The sequence below is a fragment of the Dreissena polymorpha genome, chromosome 2 (assembly GCF_020536995.1).
Source record: "Dreissena polymorpha isolate Duluth1 chromosome 2, UMN_Dpol_1.0, whole genome shotgun sequence".
Taxonomy (NCBI): Eukaryota; Metazoa; Mollusca; class Bivalvia; order Myida; family Dreissenidae; genus Dreissena; species Dreissena polymorpha.
The window spans coordinates 99,112,466-99,126,639 of record NC_068356.1 but is presented as its reverse complement, the minus strand read 5'-3'; the positions used below and the strand labels follow the sequence as shown (position 1 = coordinate 99,126,639).

General features: G+C 34.3%; 2 protein-coding genes across 2 annotated transcripts; one reads left to right on the top strand and one right to left on the bottom strand.

Moving 5' to 3' along the window:
* Positions 1–317: 317 nt before the first annotated feature.
* On the bottom strand, positions 318–13,950 carry LOC127868217 (uncharacterized). The gene is made up of 4 exons (XM_052409867.1): positions 13,714–13,950; positions 13,367–13,509; positions 13,043–13,223; positions 318–683 (listed from the first exon to the last, which is right to left on the bottom strand). The coding sequence occupies exons 1-4, from the start codon at positions 13,819–13,821 to the stop codon at positions 654–656; spliced, it is 462 nt and encodes a 153-aa protein (XP_052265827.1). The 5' UTR covers positions 13,822–13,950; the 3' UTR covers positions 318–653.
* On the top strand, positions 1,552–11,408 carry LOC127868213 (uncharacterized). The gene is made up of 9 exons (XM_052409860.1): positions 1,552–2,220; positions 4,552–4,683; positions 5,047–5,327; positions 5,932–6,454; positions 7,386–7,572; positions 7,847–8,086; positions 9,914–10,085; positions 10,693–10,841; positions 11,031–11,408. The coding sequence occupies exons 1-9, from the start codon at positions 1,813–1,815 to the stop codon at positions 11,204–11,206; spliced, it is 2,268 nt and encodes a 755-aa protein (XP_052265820.1). The 5' UTR covers positions 1,552–1,812; the 3' UTR covers positions 11,207–11,408.
* Positions 13,951–14,174: the final 224 nt, after the last annotated feature.

The window sequence follows — 14,174 nt, the reverse complement described above, 5'->3', positions numbered from 1 at the left end:
TTTATGTCCCCCACTATAGTAGTGGGGGACATATTGTTTTTGCCCTGTCTGTTGGTTAGTTGGTCTGTTGGTTGGTCTGTTGGTTGGTTTGCGCCAACTTTAACATTTTGTAATAACATTTGCTATATTGAAGATAGCAACTTCATATTTGTCATGCATGTGCAGGGCCCTCAATTTATTTTAGGGGAAGCAGGTCGCTACCCATAGCAGGGGGAATTTTAGGATATGGGGGGAATTTTTATTTTTTCATTTTAGGTCAAGTACAAAGTAAAATACCACTTAAATATCAGTATGTTTTGACTTTATTTGTTCAGCCATATACATTTACTCATTTTCTTAATGTACTGTCAGAGTTTGTCTAAAAGTCAATCATTCTGTCTTTAATTTGTTTGAAACGAGCAAAAGCTTTATCAAGCTGGGCACTCGTAAGTTGTTCTGGTCCACAGTGGACTACACGTAAAATATGTTCCAGTGTCTGTTGTTTCAACGATGATTTTAGAGGTGTACAGACACTATTCATAAGAGAAAAGACTCTCACAACCACAGCAGTTGAAGTTGGGATTAGAGCTGACAGTAAGACCAAATACTGCATTGCTGGGTAATCATGGTTGAGGACAGCATCTTCTCTGATGGTTTGTAATAGAAACTGGGGGTCATCTAACTGTTCTGTTGTAGCATTTCTCCTGAAAGTACAAGCCATCAATTACCAAACTGATTATGATAATAAATCAGAATATAAAGTTAATTTCACAACAAAGTATTTTAAGAGATAACTAATTTTACTGAATTTGTATGTTAGTGTATAATTACTGATATGTCTTTTTTGATATTAATAAAGCTGTCTTATAATGTCAATATGTCGTTTACTACTTTGCAAATATTATAATTTAAATGGAGAGGAAATTTACAACAAATGTAAAGCTCAATTAAAAAAAAAAATACAAATGCAGTACCAGTAGATGGTGAAATTATTTTAATTTTTAAAATTTAGTTTATTCAATCATGTTAGTTTTTATAAAGAACAATTAAACCAACAAATAAGAATATAAGATAATAAAATAAACTCAAAACTCTTATGAAATTATTAGTAAAACCGAGAACATTTAATAAGCAGTAAATAAACATATAATTCAAAACTATAAACAGCTTATTATAACTTTGAACTGTCAACACAAAAGGAAAAGAGGCAGCATGTAACTGAACATTCACTCAAAATGTGTACTTTATGGATCTCATCTCATGCTTGAAGCCTTCAAACTCGCACAGAATTTGAGCACTTGTATAGACAGGATTTGCAACATTCCTATGCCCATTGAAGGTATCTTCCTTGGTGTTGCCGTAATGATTTGCTAATTGCCTTATAGGCAACTTTCAAAAATTAAACCAGTACATATAATGAATTAACAAATTTGTAATTTAATTCATCATTAAACTAGTATTAAAGGTCAACAGAAGAAATCTGACTAACTGTTCATATTTTATAAAGTAATACCATATTATAACAACAAAGTAAAAAAATAAAAAAAAATAAAAAAAGTTAGAGCTAAAAAAACGATGATTTTGATGATCGGGAATTTCCGTAACGCGTTCGGCAATTTTCGCCGCTATTTTACCCCGATGACGTATGTGTGCACCACAGCGCATGACGAATATTCCCATGTCTATGCACTGAAGCATGCAAATTTCCCTCAAAACTTCAAGGATTACAGGATTGTGTTGATCATTCACTTGCATATAATTAATTTATAATCTCTTTTGTGTTGATTACGAGTCGAACTTTTACATGACATTGAGGATTAACTGATTTATAAGATGGTGCAATGTGCAGCGTTTGGCTGCAATGCTCGACCTGAAAAGCAAACGGAGAAGAAAGGATTCTTCGGCTTCCCAAAGGACGAAAGTATTAGGCGAAAATGGATTCTAGCCGTGAATTCACGAAGGATTATCGACGGAAAGGTGGTTGACTTTACGCCAAGCAAATATGCAAAACTCTGCATAAAACATTTTGAGGATAAGTGCTTTGTCCACCCCCCGAGTGTGATGGCGAGTGCGGGCTTTGGGATGAGACTGTCGCTGCATCCTGATGCAGTGCCAACTTTGTTCCCTGACACGGACAACTTCAAGGCATTACAGCCGAAAGCCCTAAAGCCAGACGAGTTAGGAGCCCCCAAACGGAAACGTGACACCTATGGTGCTTTTGCCAAGAGAAATCGCAAAACGGTAAGAACTAAATTAATAAGGTCAATGATCAGATATGCATATTAATACCACAAGTTCTATGTTATTTCAAAAAGCTCAAACACTGACAATGTAAAAAATACTTTTGAATTAAAAATCATTGTATGTAGTTAGAATAGTTGGCAGCTAGTAACCAAACTGACTTTGGCAGTACGGCAAGATCTAATTATTTATTGTAAGTGTTTTGATAGGCATCAGTTTGAAATCGACACATTTCGATCTTAATACAAAAATGTATCTATCTATATATACTGCTAGTCGACACAATTAGCATTTCAAGCAGTGGACACTAATGAGTCCATTTCCTGGGAAGAACCAGTACTTGGTGTCTATGGAGGAGATAATGAGAAAGCTCCCTGAGTAGGGAGCGAACCCAGGAACTCGCGATCGCTAGGCGGACACCGCATCCACTACACCACCGCGACCTCTTACTGTTTTTCACCACGGTTAATTTAGCTCAAGTTCTAATGTAAAGCAGTTGCTGACAAGCCATATTTTCTACCTATTTACCAAAAATTCAATTAATAATGTGTTGCTTGTCTTTTTATTGTTTAAAATGTGAAAACGCAAGGGCTTTTTAGTAAATCCATTCAGACTTCCAATAATGTATTAATGCTGGTTTAGAAAAAGAGATGATAAGTTAGAAATAGTGTGCCATTTAACTGTTAAAAGAATAAAAAAGAAATTTGAATTAGAAGCCTACAGGTGTTTTATTATTTATATACCAATTATTCTTCATGTAGTGTGAATCATAAAATGCATCTTGATTTTTTTGTGTTTTCATAAATTGAACAGCAACTGATTCTAGTACTTAGTAGCTGATGGCTATTTAGGCTACTGGTAGTGCCATGATAATTTAAATAACAGTTCAATTTCAGTCTTCAGGGTAATATATTTAGCCAAAATCATTGTTCTATATTAGAAACAGGAGAAAAATCCAATAGCCTGACTATATAAATTATTAATTTCTAGAAGCCCAAATAACATCTTACCAGACCCGGGATGTCTGGCTTATAATTGGCATGAAGACTGAATAAATGTTATATTTTCAAATTAATATTGTTACATGCATTAATTGCATTGGAAACAGTTTTCAGTGTAATAAACTCATTTTGCTCCTTATGGGCTTTAGCCATTTTGAGATTTCATTATAGCATTCAATGTACTAAAGGTGTGTTGTTTGATTAATTTCTGAAGTGGAAAAAAGAAAAACATGTAGTTTTACTATTATGAATACAAAGTTTACTTTATTTTACAATTTTGTGTTACAAATCTTGTAGAAAATAAATGACAGCATTATAATATGTGTAAAATTAAATAAGCTTTTTCGGGTTATCATTTTTATATTTTATTTATAAAGTTGATTCAATTAGGTGGTTTCTGTACAAAATAAGTTGGTCACTAAACTAGCTGAACTTTTACAAATCACCATGCCAACAAGGCACCAAGTTGGCAGAATGTGGTGTATTACCACCCTACAGCTGCCATAAATCAAGCTGGTGTCATAAAATAGATGCTCCTCTTTGTTTCTGTAAAGTCAAGTATTGTTATCAGTGATCTACTGTTTAAAATTGTATTTGGCACAGACAGTAATAAAACAAACAGATTATCAGACTGCAGTAATCATAACAACTGAATATACAACATACTGCACTAGTAGATAGAACAGTATTAATAAATAGATAGGAAATAAATTGCATAAATATAAATAACATTTTAATTGAGAACAACAATCTACAATTTTATTCTTGTCTCTTGTCTTTATGCTTTCTTTTAATTAAAACACTGTATTATTTTAATTGGGATATTTTTTTATATATTGTATTTATTTAGTTTGACAAATTATAATTAAAACAGATACTTGCATAAATACTGGCATCATTTAAATAGATTTTTCTTCAAAACTTGATTTTTTTATTAATTAAAAAACAAATTCTCATGAAATGAGCCATAATGCTGCGCATGGACACAGTTTTAAAATACAGTTAAAATGAAAAAAAATAAAATAATTTTTAATGAATAGTCATGAAAAATTGCTTACCGGTATAAAGCTTTAATTAAAGATACTAATATTATATTGCAAAAATAAATGTAGATCATGAAATGAATAGTTTTGTTTGAGAAAATCACCAAAATGATGTCCATTCCCTGTTTGATGTCTTATTCTCAATTCACATAATACAGTGTTTTTAGAACACACATATTTGTTGCCAGTTATAATTAGATATAAAATCTACTAAAATGAACAATATCAAAGGTACAGCAACACATGTATGAAACTCTGATTTATTATATCATGTCATTATTTGTCAGGTGGATGAGGTACTGAAGTTGGCAGAGAGTGAGTTGTCTGCAGAATCACTAGTCGCGGAGACTCCTGCAAGCCTTGACGAACCTGATTTGTTGACACCCAGTCATTGTTCAAAAGCTACTCAGACTACAGAGGTGAGGACACTAAATAATAAATGCAAACAATATTCTGTTCCAAAATTTCCAATCACAATTCACAGTGTCTAGTGAAAAAGTTAATTATTATTTTGAACAGAATGTATTTATTAAATGCTTAGGGATGTTAAGCACACATTTTTTACTTCATTAAAGGAAGAAGCAATTTGATTTCTGTCAGTTGGCAACTTGGCATGTTACATCATTTTGATCATATTTTTACTCAACATATGTTTGAATTGTGTATATATTTACCCTTTTAGTTTAAATCATGCAGATATGCAAGCCACCAATTTCAATCAATTATTCTATAACAAAAAAAGTATGCATACACTGTAGCAAAAACTTATGTTTTAATTACAGACGGTAGTGTTTCGACCAACTGAAAATAAGGGTTTTAACATAAAACCAGACCGGAAAAACAAAAACGTGCAGGCTATCGCCAACATGGTGGACTCGGCTACTGAACCGGCTTTATTTGATTCTGAGGCTGAGGTCGAGGGACACTTTGAGGAGGAAGACACGGAGGATGATATCCATGATGATGACTTTGACAGTTCAGAGAAGGATCCTGATTGGGAGCCTGATTATGACTCTGAGGAGGAATTGATGTCAGATGATGAGGAGGAAGAAGAGGAGGTTTGGTATGTATTTAAAATAGACTTGCTTGTAGAAATGGCATGTTCATGAATGCTTTTTACTCAATCTACTTTGTGCAATTATACTGATATTTTTAGAAACACCATGCAGTCTATTTGCTACCTTTATCTGTACGTAATTATATATGTGTGTTGTCAATAGCTAACATACTCTCTTGGAAAATCTCACTATATAAGATGTATCATCAAATTTAAACTGGAATTATGTTTGAAACATGATGCATTTTACTATATAACATTTATCATCAAAGTTAAACTGGAATTATGATAGAAACATGTCAGTTTACTACAACTAACAGATATATTAAAATGTTTTGATGATGTTTATCTTCTTTTATAGTACAGAAAACTGAAGTTCTATGCATTAGTTAATAAATCTTGTCCGTGTATAAATGTTTTGATGAGTGCCATGGCAATAAGCATTTTTTTTTTGATTTGCAAACATGTATACATGTGTCTATTGTAAATGTCTGTGAATTTCCTATACTTTGCTTGTAAGAAATGCATTCATTTTCAACTTTTTTTCATAGTAATCGTTAAGTTAACATGTAAACCAAATTCAAAGTTTTGCATCGTAATCTCCTTTCAGGAACAGCAATCCTGAATATCCTGACAGACCTTATTTTGTATATGAGAGTTGTTTGCTCCCGTTACTGCTTATGTGCAGTGTTTGCGGCGACAAATGTTCCATTACTCGTAAGTCGGTGCGTGGGGGACAGCTGAAGATTTCCACTCTCTGCGGAACCGGTCACATTAGAAACTGGGATAGTGCTCCGACAGTCAATGGAACACCTCTCATAAACCTTCTTGGTGCTGGAGCAATATTTTTTAGTGGCGTTTCAATAAGACAATTTTTGAACTGTCTGGACTTTCTCAAAGTGCCTTTTATTAAATACAGAACATTCACACGCATCCAGTCATCTTACATCCTAACAGCAGTTGATAACATCTGGAAACGAACCCAGAAAAAAATGTTCCAGATGTGCGAAGGCCGTTCTCTGAGGCTAGGAGGTGATGCTCGCCATTGTTCCCCAGGCCATACATCCAAGTATGGATCCTACACACTGATGGACCTGGAAACTGGACATGTCCTTGATGTGCAGCTTGTTCAGGTATGTTTACAATTTTAAGGGCACAGACATGCCAGTAAAGCAGTATTATTGACCAATAATTGAAACTAGTTTCATCTCAACACAAAGCTTGAGTATACCCCCACAAACGAAGTATAAAAGAGTCAGCTCGTCCGTTTGTCTGTTGGTTAGTCTGTCTGTCGTTTAGTCAGTATTCAGTGTTCGCTCTTTAATTCAAGTTGTTTTCATCCGATCTTCACCAAACTTGGTCAGAAGTTGTTTCTATATGATGTCTCGGTCAAGTTTGTATTTGGGTCTTACCGGGTCAAAATCTAGGTCACAGGGTCACTTAGTGCGCTTAAATCATTCAGCATGTTGTCCGCTCTCTAATTTAAGTAGTTTTCATCCAATCTTTACCAAACTTGGTCAAAACTTTAACCTAGATGATCTCTAGGACAAGTTTGAACATGGGCCTTGCTGGGCCAAAAACTAGGTCATGGGGTCACTAAGTGTGTTTTACACATTCAGCATGGGTTCCCTATTGCAAAATATTCTGTGTCAATGCGGCATGTGGGGGTATTCTTCACGTCTGTGACAAAGCTCTAGTTAAAAAATAACATCGCCATTAAAATCTCAAATATACAGCAGAACTTAGTTTACAAATGGATTTTGTCATATATAAAAGAGTTGTAATGGTTGCGATTTGCAGTGATGAAAGAATTTCTTACACATTTCAGAATTATGTGCGTGTAATGCAGAAATATATCATTCAATCTGTTATTATTCAATAACATAAAGTGAACAAAGTATTATGTCACCTGATGGTATTATGTTAATTATTGTTATTGTGATGGTGTCGTTCTGATATTGAAGTCCTAAAAAACAACAAAACAATGAAGCAGGCTATAACAGTTATATCTATGTGAATGTTGTTACATAAAGTAATCAGGCATGTGTGAATTTTAAATTTCAGAGTAATGAAGTAAAGAACAGCAATGCCATGGAGCTGGAAGGTCTCAAGCGGGCACTCTCAAACCTGTTCAACAACGGGCTAAATGTATCAGACCTGGTTACTGACCGCCATGTCCAAGTCAGGAAGTTCATGAGAGAGGAGATGGGCCGGGTTCGCCATTGGTTTGATGCCTGGCATATGGCTAAAGGTACCTTTTTAACTTTCTTATTATTAAAAGAGAATCTTTTAATTTATTAAGTTGCTTCTGGTGCACAAGGTCACCCAGGAAAAGTGTTAAAAGGGTACATGACCGCCATTGAATGACTGAACTACTGTTGAAAACTGTTCAAACAACTGAAAAAACATCATTTAATATTTACAAACAAATATATCAGTATTATAAACATATGTGTTTATATACATTTTATTTGAGAACTTGTCTAACCAATTCATTTTGCTTAACCAATTCATTTTGTTTTAAGGGATCAAAAAGAAGCTGATGGCACTTGGAAAGAAAAAAACGTGCGAACTAGTTGGACAGTGGGCTCAGTCAATTGCGAATCACCTGTATTATTGTGCAGCTTCAAGTGCTGGCAATGGTGACATGGTGGTCGCGAGATGGATGTCCATTGGAAACCATGTTTCCGACATACACGAAGGTCACGGAGACTTGTTTCCGAAGTGCCTCCATAGTCCCATACAGAGGAACTGGATTAAGAAAGGTATGATGAAATATGTTGTGATAAATATATGTAGTCTCTTCAGGTGCCAGTCCAAAAATGTCACTGAATAATGAAATGTGTATTTTAGTGGTTGTGAAATCTTTCATGGTCAAATAATTTGGTTGTATTAAATTGTTAACCTTAACCCAGTAATTATGAAGTTTTTATATCTAATGTTTTTTTTTTTTTAAATAATATTAATTTAACAATTGCTTATGGATTTTTTTAAAATTATTTTACTCAATTGATCTACAAAGGCCTTGAAGTGGGACTATACGATTTTGTCAACTATTTATGAATTTTTATAAAATGTCTGAACAACTTATTATACATATATTTCAATATAAATTAAAATAAAAGTTAAGAAGAACATGTGTCGAAAAATGCGAAATAAGCCAGATATTTAAATCTGAAATTGAAAATGGCTTCCAGCCAAATTCGCCAGCATATATATAATGCATGTACAATGTGAATCTAAATTTAGTTTTAGTGCAGATTAGTTCATAAGACACAAAGACACAATTTCGTTTCCTTACAAATACGAGTAAAAGTGTCGGCATCGGCTTTAACCAGCGCTAACTTGTCTTTGCTGCATTTTATGAAATTCGTCTTCAATGTATAATTTGTATTGCCTATTTTGTGTCATCGTAACATAATTTTATCAATATATTAAAATGTACCAACATATAAAAATCGCACAGTCCCCCTTTAAAAGTAATCTTTGAACATTGTGTCCAAAAGAAGATCTTACCAAATTTAACATTGCAAACATTAGAAAGGCCTAAAGAGTGGGTCATTTGTGCTCAGAAAAAAATGTTGTTTAATTTTATAATTATTATGCCCCCCTTCGAAGAAGAGGGGGTATATTGCTTTGCACATGTCGGTTGGTCTGTCGGTCGGTCTGTCGGTCGGTCCGTCCACCAGGTGGTTTCCGGATGATAACTCAAAAACGCTTGGGGCTAGGATCATGAAACTTCATAGGTACATTGATCATGACTTGCAGATGATCCCTATTGATTTTGAGGTCACTAGGTCAAAGGTCATGGTGACCCGAAATAGTAAAATGGTTTCTGGATGATGACTCAAGAACGCATATGTCTAGGCTCATGAAACTTAATGGGTAGATTGATCATGACTTGCAGATGACCCCTATAGATTTTGAGGCCACTAGGTCAAAGGCCAAGGTCACTGTGACCCCAAATAGTAAAATGGTTTCCGGATGATAACTCAAGAACGCATACGCCTAGGATCATGAAACTTAATGGGTAGATTGATCATGACTCGCAGATGACCCCTATTGATTTTGAGGTCACTAGGTCAAAGGTCAAGGTTATGGTGACCCGAAATAGTAAAATGGTTTTCGGATGATAACTCAAGAAGGCATATGCCTAGGATCATGAAACTTCATAGGTAGATTGATCATGACTTGCAGATGACCCCTATTGATTTTGAGGTCACAAGGTCAATGGTCAAGGTCACGGTGACCCGAAATAGTTAAATGATTTTCGGATGATAACTCAAGAACGCTTTTGCCTAGGATCATGACACTTCATAGGTACATTGATCGTGACTCGCAGATGACCCCTATTGATTTTCAGGTCACTAGGTCAAAGGTTAAGGTCACAGTGACAAAAACGTATTCACACAATGGCTGCCACTACAACGGACAGCCCATATGGGGGGCATGCATGTTTTACAAACAGCCCTTGTTTCATTTACATTTATTGGATTATATATTTAACAACCGATTAATGTAAATGTAATGATTATGAAATTTTGTTCAATGACATGTGTTGCCATGAAAGTTGGACTATTACTTGTCTTTAGGCTCGAAGGCGCACAAGGAATTACTGTTGGTCATCGGAAGCAAGCGCCTTCTCTCTGACATTCGCATGCTGTCACCAGCTGAACAGACCTCGATGCTGGAGGCTCAACACAAGGTGGTCTGCCAATTTGCGCCAAAATTTGTCTGCTTTTCATACGCAGCAATGAAACAGAGGTATGAATTGTGAACAATTAATATTATATCTACAGAAGAGTTAGCGCAGGCATGTTGTTTTTGTCTTTCATAGTCCAGTGGTAATAATTTATAAAACTACAACTTTAAGGCAAAAATTAGTTTATTTCATACACGATTGATAAATATTTGTGCAAGTTTAATGAGAACAACATTTGATTATGATGCGGTTTGGGTTTTTTTACATTCGGCATTGGTTGCGAAAATTCTAACAACCAAAAATATGATCTTTAATTCGAGTAAAATTAATATCCTAGTTGACTAATAAACATTGTCATTTGCAGTTCATAAACCATCAAGTGCCCATGAGCATATGTCCATAATAAATATGCATTAGTTGTGAAAATGATTTTAGTTCCTTTTTATGCCCGTGAAGGTAGGCATATAGTGATCGCACTGTCCGTCTGTCTGAAATTCCGTCACACTTTGCGTTTAGGTTTCGAAAAATGTGGAAAAACACTTTGCGTTTAGGTTTAGACAAATTTGGAAAAAGGGGGCATATGTCATCCTATGTTGACAAGCCTTGTTGTTATATGAAATAGTAATTGTTTATATAATTTGTGATTAAAGGCTATTTTTTGTAATCCAGATTGCATCTGGCAGCCCTGCATTCCGTTTCTAATGCGCACAGGAAACATGCAGAGACCAAGAACGGCGAAAAGCGCTACAGGATTTCGTATCCAAAGTACAAGGCGGGACACCATGTCGTGAAACCTGTTAAAGAGGCCTGCAATTATGGTAATGGTCCTACTAAGCGAAATAGAAAATTTGCATTCTAATATATAATATGCAAAAACCTAACAGTGAAACTGACCAAGTTGACTGTTGTTGTTGTTTTTTATGCATAATATGTGTATTTTTATTTATTTGTTCAATGTGCATAGTTTAACCAAGTAGTAAAAAATAAATTGTTGATGCTTTTTTCAGATTATGTCACAGAGCTAATGGTTGAATTGCTGCAATTAAAACAACAGTTCAAGAGCACCCGGATTGCTAAGCAGGCATCTTCTTCCATTCTGTTCTCTCCACCACCATTAGCATCATCTGCGAAGAAAATTTTAAAGAATGAAGCAGTGCAGTTACACCGCTCTAGGTTTAATTAATAACAGTAATTGGAAACAACTTGGCATGCCATTTGTCATGTATTGCTCCAGCTGGGTTTAGTGTACGTGCGTAAGGTGTCATCCCAGATTAGCCTGTGCCATATATGTTTGTTATTAATTTTAAAAATCCTCGCGCTGGAAAGATGGGGCAAAGCGTGCGCAAAATATCTCGTCCCATATTAGCCTGTGTCCCTGATAAGACTGTGCAGACTCGACGTGAAAACATGAAATGCCACAAGTTTTATATGACAATGTCTACGAATATGCCCTTTTGACAAATTAGAACCTAGCTGAAGCACTGATCACGTATTGTTTCAAATTAACATAGCAACTACAATGATTTTTTTGAAAAATGTGAATGTATTATTTTGACAAATATGCTGTAATAATACTTTTCCCATTGTGTGCTATACTGTTAGTATAAAAATGTTAATGTCAACACCTTTATTTTTAAATGTTGGGACCATGTAGTGTTTTTTGTGTGTTTGTATTGGTCTGTAAAAGATGTTTTAAAAGTCATTTTGTTAAAGGTACTTAATTTGACTCCATAACAAGTTGCATTGCAACATTGTGCTAGTAAAGCTCATTTACTTATTCCGTCCAGTTTTCTAAAACTTGTCGTCAGGTTACAAGTTGTTCTGTTGTTGCGTCTGTGGTAATTTATATTTTTAGATGTTGCAATAAACTTGTATGCTACATATATATTGTTGTGTTGGAATGTTTTCTCCATTTCAAAAACATCGAGAGTAAAAATTTGACATGCTATTTCTCATTAATAATATTAAGTCACCTCGCTCGTGGAGAGTTTAGAAAAATTCAATTGCGTCATATTTATATAAAATCAAGACTAATTATTTAAAAATATTTATAAAAAAACAACAGAAATGAGATCATCCAAACTTTGAAGTGAATGTCGACATAAATGAGATCAATTTACCATAAAAAATCGTGTGCAGGGAACACATCGGGTTTCAACAAAATGGCCATATCAGGATACTTGCAAAAGAAATAAAACATCTATTCTCGGTCATTTAGTATTAAATGACGCGACCATTTACGTAAGAATTATTCATTTCAAAACAACATTATTTATTTCAACTAGTACGTTGTTGAAGTGTTGAACTTGAACGGTTAGTAAATTTGGACTGGCATTCGTACGTCGATCAGTTTCAGGGAATAATTATATCTTTTCAATGTGTCATTTATATTTGTCTGATTAAATTATAATTAAATACTTAAACAGTCAAGATGCGGTGTCCTGTGTGTGTGTACTACGAAAAATAAAAACACGTTATATGACATACTTTAAAAAGACAAAAGCTGATACCGTTTCCTTTGTTATTAACTCGTAGCAAGTGGTTAACTCATACGTCACTTCCGGTTTAAACAAAAATGTCGACTCGATCACGAAGTGCGAAAAATAGGCATAGTTATCGGCTGTATACTCGCTGCATACGATGGTTTTAATCGAATTATAATACGGAAATGCATTTAAACGTTATAATCTCCCATAATATTGGTGTATTTCAGGATTTTTAAATCGGATCCGTTGATCTTTAAACATAAATTATAATACTATACAAAGCACAGAACATGTTACTCTGTAATACATTCTTTCCATTAATTAAACATTTTCATTACATGATTGGATATGACATTTAGCATTATTAAGGGAATGCCATAGGATTATTGTAATATTCAAATACATCAATCAGATTGGAAGTAATGAATATTTTATATTATAAAGGACCTTCAATTAAATTAAGTGAGTGTTCTATCAATAAATTAATAAACGCTTAATCAGAAAAAAATGTAACTGTTATTTATGAAACAAACCTGCCCAAAGTTATTGACAACTTCTGCCACACTATCCGGAACATTTCTTAAATTGAATACTGCGAAGGACTGCAGCACCTCAGAGCACTGAAAGGCATCTTCAATCTCACCAATCAATGAGTGGACGATTGGGATGGCAAACTCTTCAGCAAATTGGTGGATGGTAACTGATGGTGGACCCCTGTAAGTAAGAATGTGTTATGAATTATCTAAAATAGTGTCTACTGTGACATCATTGACCATAAATTTAAAGTTAGTTCTGCTCAGCGGAAAGATTATAGATACAACATATTGCATGTATTTTGTTTAAAAAGAAAATATTACCTTAGGTGTCTTGACAAGTCTGTTCTGTCATCGATTTCTTGCCACAGACATTCCACTTTAGAAAATTGAAGACCAATATCAGCTTCACCCTGGCCAACTCTTCTAAACCTCTCTATAAGATCATGAAGTTTATCTACAAGTGCCTGAAAAAATGCACGTTTAATGCTATGAAATTACTATCTGCTTTAAAATAAAATTGCTCAACATTTGGAAGTCAATTGTTGGCAAAAACTGATTTCAAACTCTGCATACAAGTTTTAATTTACCACAACTTATATGAATAGAATACAAACTTAATGATTTATCACAGTTATTATAATAGTTTACTGTGATATAATAATACTCACTGAAGCTTTCTCATTTACCAGAGTGAAGTAAACATCCCCTTGGAGATTATCACTGAAAATACACACATGGGCTAACATGTCACATAAAACTGCAGCTGCAGCAATCATTCTCTTATTAGCTAGTGTTTGTCTCAGACCATAGATTTCAGGATCACGTTGCAAGTTGTAAATGGTATCTAAGGCATCAATAATTGGTTCGAATCGGTCCAGCAACCTCTGACACGCACGGCCATGTGAGAGCCACCTATAATTGTTTAAATACAGTTTACATGTTGATACATTTTTTTGTTGATAAATTTCATCAGGCATTTATAAGTTTTCAATGTATTGTGGTATGATTTATTCAGAAATAGGTTGATTTAAGTGTACTAGTCTAGCAAATTCCAATAGAACATATTTTAAACATAATTATAATTTAGTGTTAATAAGTAATTTGATTTTATATGATTTATTATGAAAAT